Below are 19,820 nucleotides of genomic sequence, written 5' to 3' on the forward strand. Positions count from 1 at the left end.
CTTGACACAATCCTGTCTCGGCGCTCTACGGACAATTCCTTCGACCTCATGGCTTGGTTTTTGATCTGACATGCACTGTCAACTGTGGGACCTTTTATATAGACAGGTGTGTGCCTTTCCAAATCATGTCCAATCAATTGAATTTACCACAGGTGAACTCCAATCAAGTTGTACCAATGGAAACAGGATGCACCTGAGCTCAAATTTCAAAACAAAGGGTCTAAATATTTATTTACATAAGGTATGTTTTTTCTTTTTAATAAATGTGCAAAAATTTAAAAAGTATTTAGCTGGGAAATTGTTTATTGAATCCATTTTAGAATAAGGTTGTAACGTAACAAAATGTGGAAAAGGTCAAGGGGTCTGAATGCTTTCCGAGGGCACTATATGTACTGACATCCACCAATCAGGCCTTTATGTTAGTGGCCAGACGGAAGCCACTCCTGGTACTGTATGTACAACTGATAATGCAATCATGCACACTACATTTTTTTTCTGTAATGTATTTTTCATTATGTGTCAGACCCCAGTAATGCTAACTATCGCCAATGGCATCGGCTAATGGGGACCCTAATCAAATCAAACAGGAAGGGGTTGTCAGACACCATCCCACCAACCATCAGTATACTAATTATTTCCTCAGTTCACCTCATCATGCAGTTCCCTACTACATCCAAAACTAACAGAATTAACTACAAACTAGCACTAAATGGAAGGATGTGGACTGTAGTGTGAGGGGATGACAGAGGCTCGCCTCATAGGAGACTGTTGCCGATTACTGCCCAGGTGTGGTGGTCTCTCAGGCACTTATTGCTGCCGATGTATCACCCATGTGGTGGATGTTCCAGCCTACCTACAGAGGAGGAGGAGGTGGTGTGTACTGCAGAGACAGATGTGCCTGATAAATCTCCGGGCCTGTCTGACTGATGTCTCCCTGTACCATCAACGCCAGTTCCAGTCAAGCTACTCCTTTACTGAACTGCATTGTCATCTAGCTGTGACCCTCTTCCATGAACTGCCAGCTCCCTGAATTTGTTTTAGTTTATTTTTTAAAAGTGGTAGGTTCTGTATGAGAAGTGCTATATGAAATCTCAATGGGCTGTGTGCATTTTCTGCTGGTATATCCTGAGGTAGCTCCTGCTCAGCTGGTTTCTCTGTGGGTTCAGGAAGAGGTGTAGTCTGGTTGTCCCCCATGACCATGGTCCCCTCAGGGTTCCCCTGACCCTCCACACACCCCTCCTCCTGGAAGAGAGCGGTGATACAGATTACACAGACATACACTCACTCAGATAAACACACTTTCAACATGGCGTGTTTACCCACCCCCACTATGTTAGTCCTATCTATCTAGTCCTATACTGTAGTTACAGAATTACATTATGGTGGACATACATATGATGTGGGTAAATATGAGTCAGCTATTTTGATGTGTGTGTAGATATTTCAGTAAGTATGGTAAAGCACTGATGTGTATGCAGAATAAGGTGAGATCAGATGGGACGCATATTAAAGGGAGTCTCATATAAAGTCGTAATGAAAAGTCCCATTGTGTTTATTAAACAGATTTAAATACACCACATGAAAACCACACAAAAAATATGAATAAAAAAAATAAATCAGCATGAACTTGATGAACTGCATTCATTTTCTCATAAGTTTTTGAGGGTAAATAATAAAATGAATGTGAACATCATATAGCCTACACAGTACAAACACTATGTAACATACTTTTTAGGCTTATTCTGTCTGAATGCAATATTTTACCCAGGAATATTCAACACTGAAATATGCTACTATTGTTATTTCAAATGCATCGGTGGCTCTTTTCTGCTGACAACAATGAAAATGAATCTTAATGCATGATTTGATCTAAACATCAGAAGCTATCAAGAGGAATGGTTACTTTCCCATGTTATAGAGTGGGATGGTTTTTCTGCTGGTGTATCCTGAGGTAGCTCCTCTCTGAGAACCTCTTCCCGCATTGTGTACAGGCGAACGGCCTTTCTCCCATGTGGACCTTCAGGTGCATCTTCAGCTGGTCCTGGCGGGTGAACCTCTTCTCACACTGGAGGCAGCTGTAGGGTTTCTCTCCTGTGTGGACCCTCTGGTGCCTCTTCAGGTCACCAGCCTGGGCGAAGCGCATGTGACACTGGGTACAGCTAAACGGTTTCTCCCCTGTGTGGACTCTCTGGTGTCTCTTCAGGCTGAAAGAGTGAGAGAAACTGGCTCGGCACAGGTGGCAGCCAAATTGTTTCTCCCCCGTGTGCACCCTCTGGTGGATCTCTACCTGTTTGGAGAAACTGAAGACTTTCCCACAGAACGAACACGGGAAGCGCTTCTCTATGGCGATATCACCTTTACTGATTCCATCTCTACTATTTTCATTTGTCAATGAGCTTGTATAGCCATTTAGTGTTGAGGCACTGGCATTGTCTGAGTTCTGGTTTAACATTAGGAGAGTTTGAGGAGGACGAAGGCCAGGGAGTGTCTGTGTTGTCACAGGGTCAATGTTCCAGTTGATAGATCCTATAGAAGGCAGGCTGAAGGCAGTACCTGTTGGGGGGTTAACCTGAGTTGCCATCAGTCTCTCTGAATCACAACTATAGGAGCAGGACGGAGCATTGCTAGCGAAGTCTGTATCTGTTCGCTCTCGCTGCATACTTAAATCACCTCGTCCCCGCGGACCAAATCTACACCTTACACTAGTCTCAGCCAGTCTGTTGTCTTGGAGACTAAGTTTGGATGTTGTTTTGTGTTCCACTGTCGGTTTCTGGTTGAGGTTAACAGTGTTGTTCCACAGCCCAGAGTTGAGGACGCTGTCCCAGCCACTGACCTCCACTATGTCGCTTCTGGTTCTGGCCTGCTCAGTGATGTTGTCCCCTGGGCCCTTGGCTGCACCCATCTGGGTCTGGGAATCCAAGCTGGCCACCCAGTCTCCTCTGTTAGCCTCCATCCAACCACCTACATGAAAAGGTTAGAAAATAGACTTTACAACCATGGCAGAGAAAATGCTATATATTTCGTTTTTTTTGTCAATTACCTGGTCAAGTTCATACATTGTGTTTAAAAAAAATGTAAACTTAAGTTTACAGTATTAATTTAATTTTAAGAAAGGAAGAATAAATAATAGCAAGGTGCATCACTATTCCCATTGAAGTATATCTATGCAGGTAACCTAGTGGTTGAGCGTTGGGCCAGTAACCAAAAGGTGACGAGGTAAAAATCTGTCGTTCTGCCCCTGAGCAAGGCAGTTAACCCACTTTTGCCCGGGCGCCGAAGATGTGGATGTCGATTTAAGGCAGCCACCACACCTCTCTGATTCAGTCAGTTGAATGCCTTCAACTGTATTCCTCATTTAACCCAACCCCTCTGAATCAGAGAGATGCAGGGGGGGGGGGCTGCCTTAATCGAAGACGTGGATGCTATTATTTATTCTTCATTCATAAAATTAATTAAATCAATACAACTTATGTTTACATAAAACACACTTTATAAAAGTATGAACTTTCCCTTTTATTATGTACACTACATGACAAAGTATGTGGACACCTGCTCGTAAACATCTCATTCCAAAATCATGGGCAATTAAAATGAAGCTGCCCCCCCCCCCCCACTCTCTGGGAAGGCTTTCCTCTCAGGGATTTTTAAATATTTTTTATTTATTTTTAAAATCGGCCAATGTTGGGCGATTAGGCCTGGTTTGCAGTCGGCGTTCCAATTCATCCCAAAGGTGTTCGATGGGGTTGAGGTCAGGGCTACACTGTACAGTTGAAGTCGGGAGTTTACATACACCTTAGCCAAATACAATTAAACCCAGTTGTTCACAACTCCTAACATTTAATTCTAGTACAAAATTCCCTGTCTATGGTCAGTTAGGATCACCACTTTATTTTAAGAATGTGAAATGTCAGAATCATAGTAGAGATTTATTTTAGCTTGTATTCCTTTCATCACATTCCCAGTGCGTCAGAAGTTTACATCCACCCAATTAGTATTTGGAAGCATTGCCTAAAACAATTTAGACTTGTGTCAAACGTTTCAGGTAGCCTTTCACAAGCTTCCCACAATAAGTTGGTGAATTTTGGCCCATTCCTCCTGACAGAGCTGGTGTAACTGACTCAGATTTGTAGGCCTCCTTGCTCTCACACACTTTCTCAGTTCTGCCCACAAATTTTCTATAGGATTGAGGTCAGGGCTTTGTGATGGCCACTCCAATACCATGACTCTGTTGTCCTTAAGACATTTTGCCACAACTTTGGATGTATGCTTGGGGTCATTGTCCATTTGGAAGACCCATTTGCGACCAAGCTTTAACTTCCAGGCTGATGTCTTGAGATGTTGCTTCAATATATCCACATAATTTTCCTACCTAATGATGCCATCTATTTTGTGAAGTGCACCAGTCCCTCCTGCAGCAAAGCACCCTCACAACATGATGCTGTCACCCCCATGCTTCACGGTTGGGATGGTGTTCTTCGGCTTGCAAGCCTCCCCCTATTTCATCCAAACATAACGATGGTCATTATGGTCGAACAGTTCTATTTTTGTTTCATCAGATCAGAGGAGACTTCTCCAAAAAGAACGATCTTTGTCCGCATGTGCAGTTGCAAACCGTAGTCTGGCTTTTCTATGGTGGTTTTGGAGCAGTGGCTTCTTCCTTGCTGAGCAGCCTTTCAGGTTATGTCGATATAGGACTCCTTTTACTGTGGGATATAGATAACTTCACAAGAAGTTGTTCTGGGAGTGATTTACACTTCGCACCAAAGTACATTCCTCTCTAGGAGACAGAACGCGTCTCCTTCCTGAGCTGTATGACAGCTGCGTGGTCTCATGGTGTTTATACTTGCGTACTATTGTTTATACAGATGAACGTGGTACCTTCAGGCTTTGCTTCCAATGTACCTTCATTGCTCCCAAGGATAAACCAGACTTGTAGAGGTCTACAATTTTTTTTCGGAGGTCTTTGCTGATTTCTTTTGATGTTCCCATGATGTCAAGCAAAGAGGCACTGACTTTGAAGGTAGGCCTTGAAATACATCCCCAGGTACACCTCCAATTGACTCAGAAGCTTCTAAAGCCATGACATCATTTTCTGGAATTTTCCAGGCTGTTTAGAGGCACAGTCAACTTAATGTTTGTAAACTTCTGACCCACTGGAATTGTGATACAGTGAATTATAAGTGAAATAATTTGTCTGTCAACAATTGTTGGAAAAATTACTTGTCATAAACAAAGTTGATGTCCTAACCGACTTGCCAAAACTATAGTTTGTTGACAAGAAATTTGTGGAATGGTTGAAAAACGAGTGACTCCAACCTATGTAAATTTCTGACTTCAACTGAATGTGCAGGCCAGTCAAGTTCTTCCACACGATCGAGGAACAATTTCTGTATGAACCTCGCTTTGTGCACTGGGCATTGTCATGCTGAAACAGGAAATGACCTTCCCCAAACTGTTGCCACAATGTTGGAAGCTCATAATCGTTTAGAATGTCATTGTATGCTGTAGCGTTACAATTTCCCTTCTCTGGAACCAATAGGCCTAGCCCGAACCATGAAAAACACCACCAGACCATTATTACTCATCCACCAAACGTTACACTTGGCACTATGCATAATCCAATGGTGGCGAGCTTTACACCACTCCAGCCGATGCTTGGCATTGCGCCTGGGGATCTTAGGTCAGCCACGGGTGTGGTTGAAATAGCCAAATCCTCACATACACTATACATACACAAAAGTATGTCGCCCTTACCTTGCTCCCCCATCTTTAGTCCACTCAGCAGGTCAATGCTCTCTGGTCTGTCTTCTATTGTCTCCTCTTTCACCAGCAGCAGATCAGGCTTCCCATCCTCCATGTTGTTTACTGACTGCAAGAAATAAGGTTGGGTTTAGTTGACACTATTTGGGTTGGAATTGGATCTTTCAAAGGCATGTCAAGACCAGGGCCGGTATCCAGAAAGTGTCTCATACTAGGAGTGCCAATCTAGGGTGGCACATCGGTCTTAGGCACTGCATTGCAGTGCTAGAGGCATCACTACAGACCCTGGTTCGATCCGGGGCTGTATCACATCCAGCTGTGATCGGGAGGGCGGCGCATAATTGGCCAGGGTCGTCTGGGTTTGGCCGTCATTGTAAATAAGAATCTGTTCTTAACTGACTTGCCTAGTTGAATAAAGGATCTGTCCATATAATTTTATTAATTATGATCTACAAGGCAAAACTGATCTTAAATCAACACTCCTCTGACCTAGTACCATTCAAACAGTAGTTCAGTGGGCTCACCTCAGTGAGACTGTGTGTGGTCCTGTTCTGCTCAGCTGGTTCCTCTGTGGGTTCAGGAGGTGTAGTCTGGTTGTCCTTCATGACGATGATCCCCTCACGGTTCCCCAGACCCTCCTCCTTCACCAGCAGCACCTCCAGACCCTCCTCCTCCTCCTGGAAGAGACAGGTGATACAGACATACACTTGAAAAAAAATAAGAATAAAACAAGGGGGTCAATGCAAATAGTCTGGGTAGCCTTTTGGTCCCACACTTGGCTCTCCTGTATCACTTGTCCTGAGGTAGCAAAGAGAACACTGACTTGGGTAGCCTGCCTCTGACACAGCCTGGTATAGAGGTCCTGGATGTCAGGGAGCTCGCCCCCAGTGATGTACTGGGCTGTACGCACTGCCCTCTGTAGCACCTTGCAGTCTTGCTGCCGAGCAGTTTCCATACCAAGTAGCGATGCGCTCGATTGTGCAGCTGCATAACTTTTTGAGGATCTGAGGACCCATTCAAAATCTTTTCAGTCTCCTGAGGGGAAATAGGCGTGGTCGTGCCTTCCTCACAACTGTGTTAGTGTGTTTGGACACCAAGAAACTTCAAGATTTCAACCTTCTTTACTACAGCCTTGTTAATATGAATGGGGGTGTGCTCGGCTCTCCTTTCCCTGTAGTCCACGATCAGCTCCTTTGTCTTGCTCACATTGAGGGAGAAGTTGTCCTGGCACCACACTGTCAGGTCTCTAACAACCTCCCTATAGGTGTGGTACTCATTGCGCGGGCCGGTCCGCAGGCCCCTTAATTTGCAGCTTGCGGTGATTTTCCATTCATAATACATAATATTTATAACATTTCAATTCAATGTGTTTAATGCAGGCCTGAATCACTTCATTGAAATATATATATATATATATATATATATATATATATATTAGTTCCCTGGACGGCAGATAGATGGCAGTATAGCACAGCTGCTGAACAGAAAGGCCGAAATAGAAGGCAACTGCTCAGCTACAGTGATCGACACATTAGTTTGCTACTAGCTAATTTTGCAGTGTGGTTGACATGGATCAACTTATTGTAAAAGAAACAAATCTATTGACAATGAAAATGAGGAGGAAGAGCTGGAGAATGTGACAGCTATTGAATGAACAACCACTGGAGAACCAGGTAAATCGGGAAGATGGCGGCGGGGAAATGCATCTAGCTAACGTGGCTCCGGTGGCTTAGAGAAGGATACGGTCGATTCAAGAAAAACAAAGTTCCAAGAGAAATGGACAGAAGTATGTTTTTGTACTGCATGATGGAACTAGCTCAAAAGGCAGTCAACTGTTTTAAATGAGCAATTTTAGAGCGACATTTGCAGTCACACCATGCCCACTTTGACAAAACATATCCGCCACAAAGCAACCTCAGAAACAACAAAATAGCACAACAGCAAATGATCGGCAGAGAAAACGAGAGGCAACATATGCGATTGCTTGGATACTCGCGAGAAACAAGACGGCGGAGATTGTCTAAATGTTTTTTGGCCTCAGCCAAAATATTGTATGCTGGTTTCACAAACAAGGGAGCTATTTTAAAGCAAATTAAGGGACTGCAACTCTCAGACTCGACCATAAGACGCATTAGAAGACATCGGTAAGCAAGTGATTACTGACACATCAGTGGCGTCGTGTTTTAGTATTGCGCTTGACGAAAGCACGGATGTAAGTGGCATTGCCCAATTGTGTGTTTGGGTCCGCTTCCCTTAAAACAAGTCGTTCAGAGAGGAACTTTTATGTTTACTGGCCCTTCAGGGACAAACACGAGGAGAGGATAGTCTGAAAGCCATTGTTACATTTCTTTGCTGATTTTAATATTACTGGTCAAATCTGGCATCTGTGTGCAATGACGGCGCACCAAACATGCGAGGGAAGGAGAAGGGATTCAGAGGCCTGATGAGAAAGAGATGATATTCCCGAATTTGTTACGTTTCATTGTATCATTCATCGTGAAGCACTTGTGGCTAAACTCAAAGACTGTGACTTACAAAATGTGATGCAGCAAGTTGTGCGCATGGTGAACATTATTATTGCGAGGGCAGGAGCGAAAATTTGATATCAACTTTGGAGGGGACAATTACATTACATTTTCTCAAGAGCAATTCCTGAGGGGGACACCAAAAGTAGTGCTGTAACACATAGCCCACATTGTAATATGTTAAATGTATATTGAAGAACCATAATTACTACTACTGGATAATTGATAGGTACAGTAGTTAACTGAAGGGTTGTCCCAACTTGTTCAAATGTTTAAATCATTATAATACTACTACTACTAATACTTATACCAGTGTTCCTTATCAGTCCAGTATGTATGCAGGTTGTATTTACAACCAGCAATAGCAAGCAAGGCCAGTAGGTGGTCATGGTACTGTACACTGTATGGGTGCAGGTTTCATAAATACAATGAACATGTTGCGATCTCATCTCAAAGAATCTCCATTGAGAACCGTCACCAAGTTGGTCCACGCACTGAACTGACCTTTTTATTGAACTTTTTCTGATTAATTTATATAGTCATTAATTATGTGCCACTGGTTTGAGTCTATTACAACATCTTTACAAGAACAAAACGTACAGTTCTAAAAGCAAAATAACTATTTCAATGAAAAACCCAAACAAATCAACCAAAATACTTAGTTATTCTTAAGTCAGTGTCTCAACTCTTCAAACAACAGCTATGGACAAGTATGTCACACAAAGTATGCAATTTTAAATTAAATAATTAGTAAGTGTACTGTCATGTACGAAAAACTACTAAACAAAATAACAAATATCATACTATACACCAGGGGTTCTCAAACGGGGTAGGTGGACCCCTAGGCGTCCCTGGTGTAATGGCAAGGGGTCCATGAAAAAAAAAAAGTGTAATGAACGTATTCAGCAGCACAATGATTCCACTAACTTTACATGTAATATAGAGGGTGTGGAGGTCCCTGAGGACCACTCAAAACCTTGCCTGCCTTTCCTCAAAATATGGTGGCGTTCCAGTACTCAAAAAAGGTTGAGAACCACTGCTATACACACTACTGAACAAAAGAACCAAACATATGTTTGAGGGTTTCAATGGATCCAACAAATTGCTGGCAGATATTTTCCCTCAAGACTGTCCAGCCTCTCTTTATGTACATTACAGACAAAATTCTGATCAGCACCTCAACTTGGTCAACCAACCCCCGCACCTCCACTGGAAGCCTCCTGAGGACCTCTGCTGCCTCTCAACTACTGCTACAGGGGTATTTGTTGCGAAAGAGAGGCAACTGCACTGAAAGAGAATCTATGTTCAGCTCAAGGTACTGATCTAGAGACTCATCCAACTCCCCTGTGAGAAGCACTCTTTCCAACTTTTGCAGAATGTTTAGACTGTCCTGGTCAAAACTGTCGCCAAACTGAACCTCCACACCATCCAACACTTTAAAAAATTCTGCCCTATAGTGATCCACTGTTTTGCCAGCAAATCGTCTTGTGTGTCTCAATGGATTCAATGGAGTCAATCAATGGTGTTGCTTTCTCATACAGTGCAAGGTAGTTTTCGTCATTTCTGCCGTTTACCCCACGCGCTGGATAACTGGACACTGATTGGATTTAGTTGGTGTGCTGTTAAAGTTACAAAGTGGCGGTGGGTTTGGCAGTTTTGATGTGCTGTGAATTTTACAATGGCTTTTCTCCAGTTCCTAAATCCTGCACTAATGAAGGCAGCATCTGTTCTTTGGCCAAAAGATGACTGGCTTGAAAACCCTTGGCTACAGTGAAAACAACACTCCTTTTATTGGTGTATTATAATGTAGCCAGCGGAAATTGCGAAACCATCTCTCTTGAAATGTCAACACTCTGTTGGCAAGAGTGTGCGGTTCTATAAATTGCGGGTGTGGCTGATTATGGTTTTGTGCCATCACTGAGGTAACTGAACAATGCTGTGCCACTGTCCCCTATACTGGTGCAGCTGGCAACAAGGTTGACACCGGGTCCTGCCGTGGCTGTGCCACTATCCCCTATACTGGTGCTGCTGGCAACAAGGTTGACACCTGGTCCTGCCGTGGCTGTGCCACTGTCCTCTGAAGTCTCTCTCCTTGGCGCTTTCCCTTTCACCACCCTCACTGCCTCACAGTCTGTCTCCTAGAAAAGGAATAAGGTGTTTGCCGTACTCCTAACTACCGGTACCCAAAACTACACCAATTAATCAATACCATTGACTTTAACTAATCTTAGTTCAGTCACCAGTTTAAGTTGAGAGTGGGGGTATCCATGGCATTTTCCAATGATGTCCCTATTTTACATGCAAAAAAATTTGAGAACATTTCATAATGTTGCCAAACAAAGACTCAAACTTACCTGATAATCCCTGTCTCTGCCAGTCTGTCCCTGCCCATCTGTGCCCAGCTCTGCTGTCTGTGTGCCATATGTTGTCTGATCTGCCTAATGACATCATTGTGAAACATTGCCATTAGCATTTCACTTCTTTCTAATGAACATTTTATCAACTAGTCTTAGGCTACTAGGGTTCTTGCTTTGCGTTTTGGTGTACTGAAAAATACTAGTCTTTTTACCTTTTTTTGACATTTTTCTACCTGGCAGGCTGGCAAGTACTGAAAAATACAGTCACCACATTTTTCACACACACACACACACACACACACACACACACACACACACACACACACACACACACACACACACACACACACACACACACACACACACACTGTGTAGATTATTTACAGTAGGAGATGGGCTTCTATCATCTTATATCAATCTAAAAGGTAGCTAGCAAATGTGAAACCGATTGCAGTGACAAGAGTTGCCAGCTGTATGAGTTCACCATTTACACAACATGTGCTGCAACCTTTTGTCATTTTAATATTGTTTGTTTCATATTGGCTGGCTTCCAACAATAGCTGAATTTGCAAAGCTAGCGAGCACCAATTCCGTTTCTGTGGTGTTTGCTATAAATCTTTGCTATCGTCAGTTTACTCCAAGATCGGCACACGTGCTTCAAAGTCCCATAGCGACAATTTAGCTTTTGCAACGAGACCATTAAAGATATTTAAGACAATGGTAGAAGAGAGTGTAGTTCTGTTCAGTTGGATGTTCAGTTTATCGCAGGGACTTTGAAGCACTACAGCTACATGCTGATCTTGGAATAAACTGATGATGGCAAAGATTCCATCTTTGATGACGCCACATAAATGGAATAGGTACTAGCTAGCTTAATAGTTAATGTTTGCCCGCTAGCTCTGCAAATTCAGCTAGTGTGTGCGTAAACCCTGCCAACATAAAAAACAACAACGTTGCTATGGCGCGATTGACTGGATTAACCTCACGTCAGTTACGTGCATTGAGTGCCTTTCAGACAGATACGAACCCTCTTACCTGCCAGATAAGGAACTGGCAGTGGTCAAACCATTGTGAGGCAAAGGGCGGGGGATCACAATCTTTTGAAACTTAATGTGCTATTAAGTGTCTATAATCAGCACAAGTGCTTTCATTGCGTATTATTACTATTATTGAAATTACATAGTTATGTTTACAGTGATATATTGGGGGGGACAAATCTGTATTTCCCCAGGATGGGGGGTCGTGTCCCCTCCTTCCCCCCCTGGGATTTCCGCCTATGTATGAGGGCACTGCAACACCGGCAATTCTTCGAGTTGCTGGAGGAATACCAGACAGAATAAGGCGACTTGATATTTCACAGTGAGGCGAGATGGCGGTCTCGTGGCAGAGTTTTAGAAAGATTTCCTCTCTCTTCCCTCAAATCCGTGTATTTGTTGCAAGGAGAGAGAGGAGCCAGAGCTGGATAATCCACAGTGGATATTAAAGCTGGCTTTTTTAACTGACGCCACCTGAACACAGTGAATCTCCAGCTCCAAGCGAAAGCTAAAACTTCTGGCAAAATGCTGTGTGTGGTCACAGCATTTCAAAATAAAAATCACCACACTGTTCATACCTGACAGTTTGTTAATTTATCAAAACTCAGAGCAGTGACCACATCCAACCCAGACAAACTGCAACATTTTAGCTATGATGCATTTGTGCGTGTGTTGGAAGAGCTGAAGTTTGAGTCATGATTCAAGGATATCATGGAGTATCCCTTTCATGTGCCAGTGTTATCTCTGACCCCAGTCATCACAGCCCTCTGCCCTGACCGTGCTGGAATATTTGCTGCAGGCAAATGACACATTGCAAGGTGAACCCTTACTTCAAAGGCAATTATAGTCAATGAACTAATCACTGATCATAATCTTGATGTGATTGGCCTGACTGAAACATTGTTTAAGCCGGATGAATTTACTGTGCCAGGCCTCACCTCCTGGCTACACTAGTGACCATATCCCCCGTGAATCCCGCAAATGCGGAGGTGTTGCTAACATTTACGATAGAAAATTTCAATTTACAAAAAATTGAAATTGAATGGAATTCTTCCGACTAGCTTGGAAAGACAGTACCGTGCAGTACCGAAGAGCCCTTACTGCTGCTCGATCATCCTATTTTTCTAACTTAATTGAGGAAAATAAGAACAATACCGAAATTCCTTTTTGATACTGTCGCAAAGCTAACTAAAAAGCAGCATTCCCCATGAGAGGATGGCTTTCACTTTAGCAGTGATAAATTCATGAACTTCTTTGTGGAAAAGATTATGATTATTAGAAAGCAAATTACGGACTCCTCTTTAAATCTGCGTATTCCTTCAAAGCTCAGTTGTCCTGAGTCTGCACAACTCTGCCAGGACCTAGGATCAAGAGAGACACTCAAGTGTTTTAGTACTATATCTCTTGACACAATGATGAAAATAATCATGGCCTCTAAACCTTCAAGCTGCATACTGGACCCTATTCCAACTAAACTACTGAAAGAACTGCTTCCTGTGCTTGGCCCTCCTATGTTGAACATAATAAACGGCTCTCTATCCACCGGATGTGTACCAAAATCACTAAAAGTGGCAGTACTAAAGCCTCTCTTCAAAAAGCCAAATCTTGACCCAGAAAATATAAAAAACTTAAATCGGCCTATATCGAATCTTCCATTCCTCTCAAAAATTTTAGAAAAGGCTGTTGCGCAGCAACTCACTGCCTTCCTGAAGACAAACAATGTATACGAAATGCTTCAGTCTGGTTTTAGACCCCATCATAGCACTGAGACTGCACTTGTGAAGGTGGTAAATGACATTTTAATGGCATAGGACCGAGGCTCTGCATCTGTCCTCGTGCTCCTAGACCTTAGTGCTGCTTTTGATACCATCGATCACCACATTCTTTTGGAGAGATTGGAAACCCAAATTGGTCTACACGGACAAGTTCTGGCCTGGTTTAGATCTTATCTGTTGGAAAGATATCAGTTTGTCTCTGTGAATGGTTTGTCCTCTGACAAATCAACTGTACATTTCGGTATTCCTCAAGGTTCCGTTTTAGGACTACTATTGTTTTCAATATATATTTTACCTCTTGGGGATGTCATTCGAAAACATAATGTTAACTTTCACTGCTATGCGGATGACACACAGCTGTGCATTTCAATGAAACATGATGAAGCCCCAAAATTGCCCTCGCTAGAAGCCTGTGTTTCAGACATACGGAAGTGGATGGCTGCAAACTTTCTACTTTTAAATTCGGACAAAACAGAGATGCTTGTTCTAGGTCCCAAGAAACAAAGAGATCTTCTGTTGAATCTGACAATTAATCTTAATGGTTGTACAGTCGTCTCAAATAAAACTGAAGGACCTCTGCGTTCCTCTGGACCCTGATCTCTCTTTTGAAGAACATATCAAGACCATTTCAAGGACAGCTTTTTTCCATCTACGTAACATTGCACAAATCAGAAACTTTCTGTCCAAAAATGATGCAGAAAAATTAATCCATGCTTTTGTCACTTCTAGGTTAGACTACTGCAATGTTCTACTTTCCGGCTACCCGGATAAAGCACTAAAGAAACTTTAGTTAGTGCTAAATACGGCTGCTAGAATCCTGACTAGAACCAAAAAATTTCATATTACTCCAGTGCTAGCCTCCCTACACTGGCTTCCTGTCAAAGCAAGGGCTGATTTCAAGGTTTTACTGCTAACCTACAAAGCATGACATGGGCTTGTTCCTACCGATCTCTCTGATTTGGTCCTGCCGTACATACCTACATGTACTCTACGGTCACAAGACGCAGGCCTCCTAATTGTCCCTAGAATTTCTAAGCAAACAGCTGGAGGCAGGGTTTTCTCCTATAGAGCTCCATTTTTATGGAACGGTCTGCCTACCCATGTCAGAGACAAACTCGGTCTCAACCTTTAAGTCTTTACTGAACTCCTCTCTTCAGTGGGTCATATGATTGAGTGTAGTCTGGCCCAGGAGTGGGAAGGTGAACGGAAAGGATCTGGAGCAACGAACTGCCCTTGCTGTATCTGCCTGGCCGGTTCCCCTCTTTCCACTGAGATTCTCTGCCTCTAACCCTATTACAGGGGCTGAGTCACTGGCTTACTGGGGCTCTCTCATGCCGTCCCTGGAAGGGGTGTGTCACCTGAGTGGGTTGATTCACTGATGTGGTCATCCTGTCTGGGTTGGCGCCCCCCCTTGGGTTGTGCCATGGCGGAGATCTTTGTGGGCTATACTCAGCCTTGTCTCAGGATGGTAAGTTGGTGGTTGAAGATATCCCTCTAGTGGTGTGGGGGCTGTGCTTTGGCAAAGTGGGTGGGGTTATATCCTCCCTGTTTGGCCCTGTCCGGGGGTGTCCCTGCCTGTCTCAGCCTCCAGTATTTATGCTGCAGTAGTTTGTGTCGGGGGGCTAGGGTCAGTTTGTTATATCTGGAGTACTTCTCCTGTCCTATTCGGTGTCCTGTGTGAATCTAAGTGTGCATTCTCTAATTCTCTTGCTTTCTCTCTCTCGGAGGACCTGAGCCCTAGGACCATGCCCCAGGACTACCTGACATGATGACTCCTTGCTGTCCCCAGTCCACCTGGCCGTGCTGCTGCTCCAGTTTCAACTGTTCTGCCTTATTATTATTCGACCATGCCGGTCATTTATGAACATTTGAACATCTTGGCCATGTTCTGTTATAATCTCCACCCGGCACAGCCAGAAGAGGACTGGCCACCCCACATAGCTCGGTTCCTCTCTAGGTTTCTTCCTAGGTTTTGGCCTTTCTAGGGAGTTTTTCCGAGCCACCGTGCTTCTACACCTGCATTGCTTGCTATTTGGGGTTTTAGGCTGGGTTTCTGTACAGCACTTTGAGATATCAGCTGATGTACGAAGGGCTATATAAATAAATTTGATTTGAACTAAGATCAGGTGTAATCCAGTTCTGATGCAGTGTGTGCAAAAGGTGACATTTTTTGTCAGCACTTGTTCATGTGAAGCAACATTTTCAACATAGAACATTGTGAAACAAACAGAGAAACAGACTGACCAATGCACACCTGTGTTGCCTCACAAGGATAGCAACAGACTACAAATTTAGAATGAATTCAGTCAAGGGGCAGAAGGGACATTTTCACTCATCCAACAATGGAGGTAACACTTAATATGAGTCATATACATGTGATGTAGCCTATTTGATGTGTGTATGTATATATTTGTGATGTGCTGTACATCAAATCAGTTTGCATGTGCTCTATTGCTCTGATTTTGCTCTGAATTGATATTGTAAGAAAAAGTACAAATTAAAGATCTGTGCGGCCCTCTGAATGATTGTCTCAATCGAAAATGTCCCCCTTACAAAAAATTGTGAGTAACACTGCTATATGCTGTTTAATCGTCGTCTGTGATCAGGCCTTCGTTGGAGTTGCAGTCGTGGGTGAACAGGGAGTACAGGAGATGACTAAGCACGCACCCCTAAGGGGTTGAGGGTCAGCATGGCGGATGTGTTGCCCCCAGGACCACATTCCGTCCCAGGGTCCTTAGTGATGAGCTTGGAGGGCAGTATAGTGTTGAACACTGAGCTGTAGTCAATGACCAGCATTCTCACATAGGTGTTACTTTTGACTAGGTGGGAAAGTTGAATGTTAACGTGTTTAAAGGTCTTACATGGGCTACGGAGAGTGTGATCAAACTTGTCACCTGGAACAGCTAGTTCATTGCATGGTTCAGTATTGCTTGCCTCGAAGTGAGCATAGAAGGTAGGCTCGCATCACTGGGCAGCTCGTGGCTGGGTTTCACTTTGTAATCCCTGACAGTTTGCAAGCCGACAAGCGTCAGAGCCGGTGAATTAGGATTCTCTTAGTCCTGTCTTTACTGTTTGATGGTTCGGCGTAGTGGGATTTCTTATAAGCGTCTAGATTAGTGTCCCGCTCCATGAAAGCAGCAGCTCTAGTCTTTAGCTCAGTTGATGTTGGCTTCTGGTTAGGATCTGTACATACGGTCACTGGGGACGATATCATCGATGCACTTACTAATGAAGCCGGTGGCTGATGTGGTATACTCCTCAATGCCGTCGGAGAAATCCCCGAAAATCTTCGTCTGTGCTAGCGAAACAGTCCTGCAGCTTAGTATCCGCTTCATCGGACCACTTCTGATGAGTTTTTGCTTGTAAACTGGAATGAGTAGGAGAGTTCTGGTGAGATTTGCTAAATGGATGGTGAGGGAGAGCTTGTGCACGTCTGTGTGTGGAGTAGCTGAGCCCCCCCCCCTAGTTGCACGTGACATGCTCGAAGAAATGAGGTCAAACAGATCAGTTTTCCTGCATTGAAGTCCCCGGCCACTAGGAGCACCGCCTCTTGATCAGCATATTCCTGTTTGCTTATGGCCGTTTTCAGCGAGTTGAGTGCGGTCTTAGTGCCAGTAGCGGTTTGTGGTCGTAAATAGACAGCTACGAAGAATATATACACCGAAAAAAATATAAACACAACATGTAAAGTGTTGGTCCGATGTTTCCTGAGCTAAATAAAATATCCCAGAAATGTTCCATATGCACAAACAGCTTATTTCTCATAAATTTTGTGCACAAATCCCTGTTAGTAAGCATTTCTCCTTTGCCAAACCATCCACCTGACAGGTGTGGCATATCAAGAAGCTGATTAAACAGCATAATTACACAGGTGCACCTTGTGCTGGGGACAAAAGGCCACTAAAATGTGCCGTTTTGTTACACAACACAATGCCACATGTCTCGTTTTGAGGGAGCATGCAAATGGCATGGTGACTGCAGGAATGTCCATGTGTGTGTGTCGTGTGCAATTCTCTTTATTTATAAAGAGACAGACTATATCCTGTTTCACAATGTCCTGTTGATAGTCTCGAACGGGGCTCATCCAGTTTATTCTCCAGCGATTGCATGTTCGCAAGTAGAGTAAAGGCGGATTATACACTCGTCGACGCAGTCTCACCAGGAATCTGACTCGGCAACCCCTGGTGCCCCTCTAGTTACGAATGATGGGGATTTTGCCCTGGTCCAGGAAGAACAGTATATCCTTTGTGTCTGACTCCTTAAAGAAAAATTGTCCAGATCGAGCTGAGTAATTGCTGTTCTGAGCTAAAAGAAGCTATTTTCGGTCATAGGAAACGATAGCGGAAACATTACGTACAAAAAAAGTTAAAATGCAAATGCACAATTGGTCAGGTGCCTGTAAAACGGCGGCCATCCCCCCTCTGGCAACATTCTCATTTAGTAAGTGTATATTGATTATAACACACTGTCGTGTTCATGCAGAATAGGGTGCGATGTATACTAAAGAGTCACAATGAGAAAAATGTCTTACTCACAGTCCAAACTTATGGCGAGTTAAACTGAATATAAATTAAGAACAGGCTGACACGGTTAAGAGCTTTGCTTGATGTACCGATTGGTTTCATACAACCGCTCAACACTGCAGTAAATTTCCTTGTTGGTTTTGGGTCAAATTCAGGCTTAACAAAAGTCACAAGTCCTCCACCTGCAGATCCGAGACCATGATTACACAGGAGGCTGGAACGGCATCAACCACATGTATTTGATACCATTCCACTGATTCCGCTCCAGCCATTACCACAAGCCCGTCCTCCCCAATTAAGGTGCCATCAAACTCCTGTGCATGATTGTGCTTCAGTTGTGAGTATGGTAGTGAAGCAACCTTCATTAGCATGTAATTAACATATCTTAATATGCAATACCATTTTTCCCGAGTGGAAGAACAGCACTCTGGCGCCCTCTGCATGAAACAGAGGCGTGCTTCACGTGCACCACGCCGAAAGAGTGGAAGAGGCTGCTGAACTATCGGTAACATTTAGACGAGGCGTACTTGATGGTTTCAGACGGCACTCTATCCCCACTCTTTCAAAGACAGTGACATTTTTTGTTCGGTGGGTGATGGGTGTTTGAACAAGGGCTTAGAATGAAAAGTTACTTTGTGTTTATTAAACATAAACAAGATTTAAATACACCATATGTAACCCACATATATACAGGTCTCAACTACAAATCTCCATGATACACTGCATTCCCTTTCTCATTGAAAGTGTCTTTGGGGGAAAAACCCCAAAATAGGCATTTGTGAACATCATATACAATGCCTTCGTAAAATGTTCAGACCCCTTGACTTTTTCCACATTACAGCCTTATTACAACATTTATTAAATTGTATTTTTCCCTCAATTTACACAAAATACCCCATAATGACAAAGCAAAAATAGTTAAAACCTTTTTGCTGAGCACCTTTGGCAGCAATTACATCCGAGTCTACTTGGGTATGACACTACAAGCTTGGCAAACCTGTATTTGGGGAGTTTCTCCCATTCTTTGCAGACCCTCAAGCGCTGTCAGGTTGGATGGGGAGCGTCGCTGCACAGCTATTTTCAGGTCTCTCCAGAGATGTTTGATCAGGTTCAAGTCCGGGCTCTGGCTGGACCACTCAAGGACATTCAGAGACTTGTCCCGAAGCCACTCCTGCTTTGTCTTGGCTGTGTGCTTATGGTCGTTGTCCTGTTGGAAGGTGAACCTTCACCCCAGTCTGAGGTCCTGAGTGCCCTGGAGCAGGTTTTCATCAAGAATATCTTTGTACTCTGCTCCGTTCATCTTTCTCCCAGTCCCTGCCGCTGAAAAACATCCCCACAGCATTAGGCTGCCACCATCATGCTTCCCCGTAGGGATGGTGCCAGGTTCCCTCCAGATGTGGCATTCAGGCCAAAGAGTTCAATATTGATTTCATTACATCTCCACACAGGAACTCTAGAGCTCTGGCAAGAGTGACCATAGGATTCTTGGTCACCTCCCACTTCCCCGATTGCTCTCGGAAGAGTCGTGGTGGTTCCAAACTTCTTCCATTTAAGAATAATGGAGGCCACTGTGTTCTTGGGAACCTTCAACGCTGCAGACATTTTTTGATACCCTTCCACAGATCTGTACCTCGACACAACGCTGTCTCTGAGCTCTACGGACAATTCCTTCGAACTCGTGGCTTGGTTTTTGCTCTGACATACACTGTCAACTGTGGGACCTTACATAGACCAGTGTATACCTTTCCAAATCATGTCCAATCAATTGAATTTACCACAGGTAGACTCCAAATAAATTGTAGACACGTCAAGGCTGATCAATGGAAACACGATGCACCTGAGCTCA

General features: G+C 43.7%; 1 protein-coding gene across 2 annotated transcripts in view; it reads right to left on the bottom strand.

Moving 5' to 3' along the window:
* The window catches only part of LOC124012386 (zinc finger protein 205-like), a 303,385-nt gene that overhangs the window by 255,739 nt on the left and 27,826 nt on the right, over window positions 1–19,820 (bottom strand). Inside the window, exons 4-6 of one of the 2 annotated variants that reach the window (XM_046325956.1) lie at window positions 6,285–6,437; window positions 5,755–5,869; window positions 1,524–2,961 (exon numbers count right to left, since the gene is read on the bottom strand). In XM_046325956.1, the coding sequence (XP_046181912.1) occupies window positions 1,913–2,961; window positions 5,755–5,869; window positions 6,285–6,437 (1,317 nt within the window). In that variant the 3' untranslated portion in view covers window positions 1,524–1,912. Of the gene's footprint in view, window positions 1–1,523; window positions 2,962–5,754; window positions 5,870–6,284; window positions 6,438–19,820 lie in introns of those variants that run through there. The other variant, XM_046325958.1, reaches the window with a different exon arrangement.

This window comes from Oncorhynchus gorbuscha, linkage group LG24, assembly GCF_021184085.1.
Source record: "Oncorhynchus gorbuscha isolate QuinsamMale2020 ecotype Even-year linkage group LG24, OgorEven_v1.0, whole genome shotgun sequence".
Classification (NCBI taxonomy): Eukaryota; Metazoa; Chordata; class Actinopteri; order Salmoniformes; family Salmonidae; genus Oncorhynchus; species Oncorhynchus gorbuscha.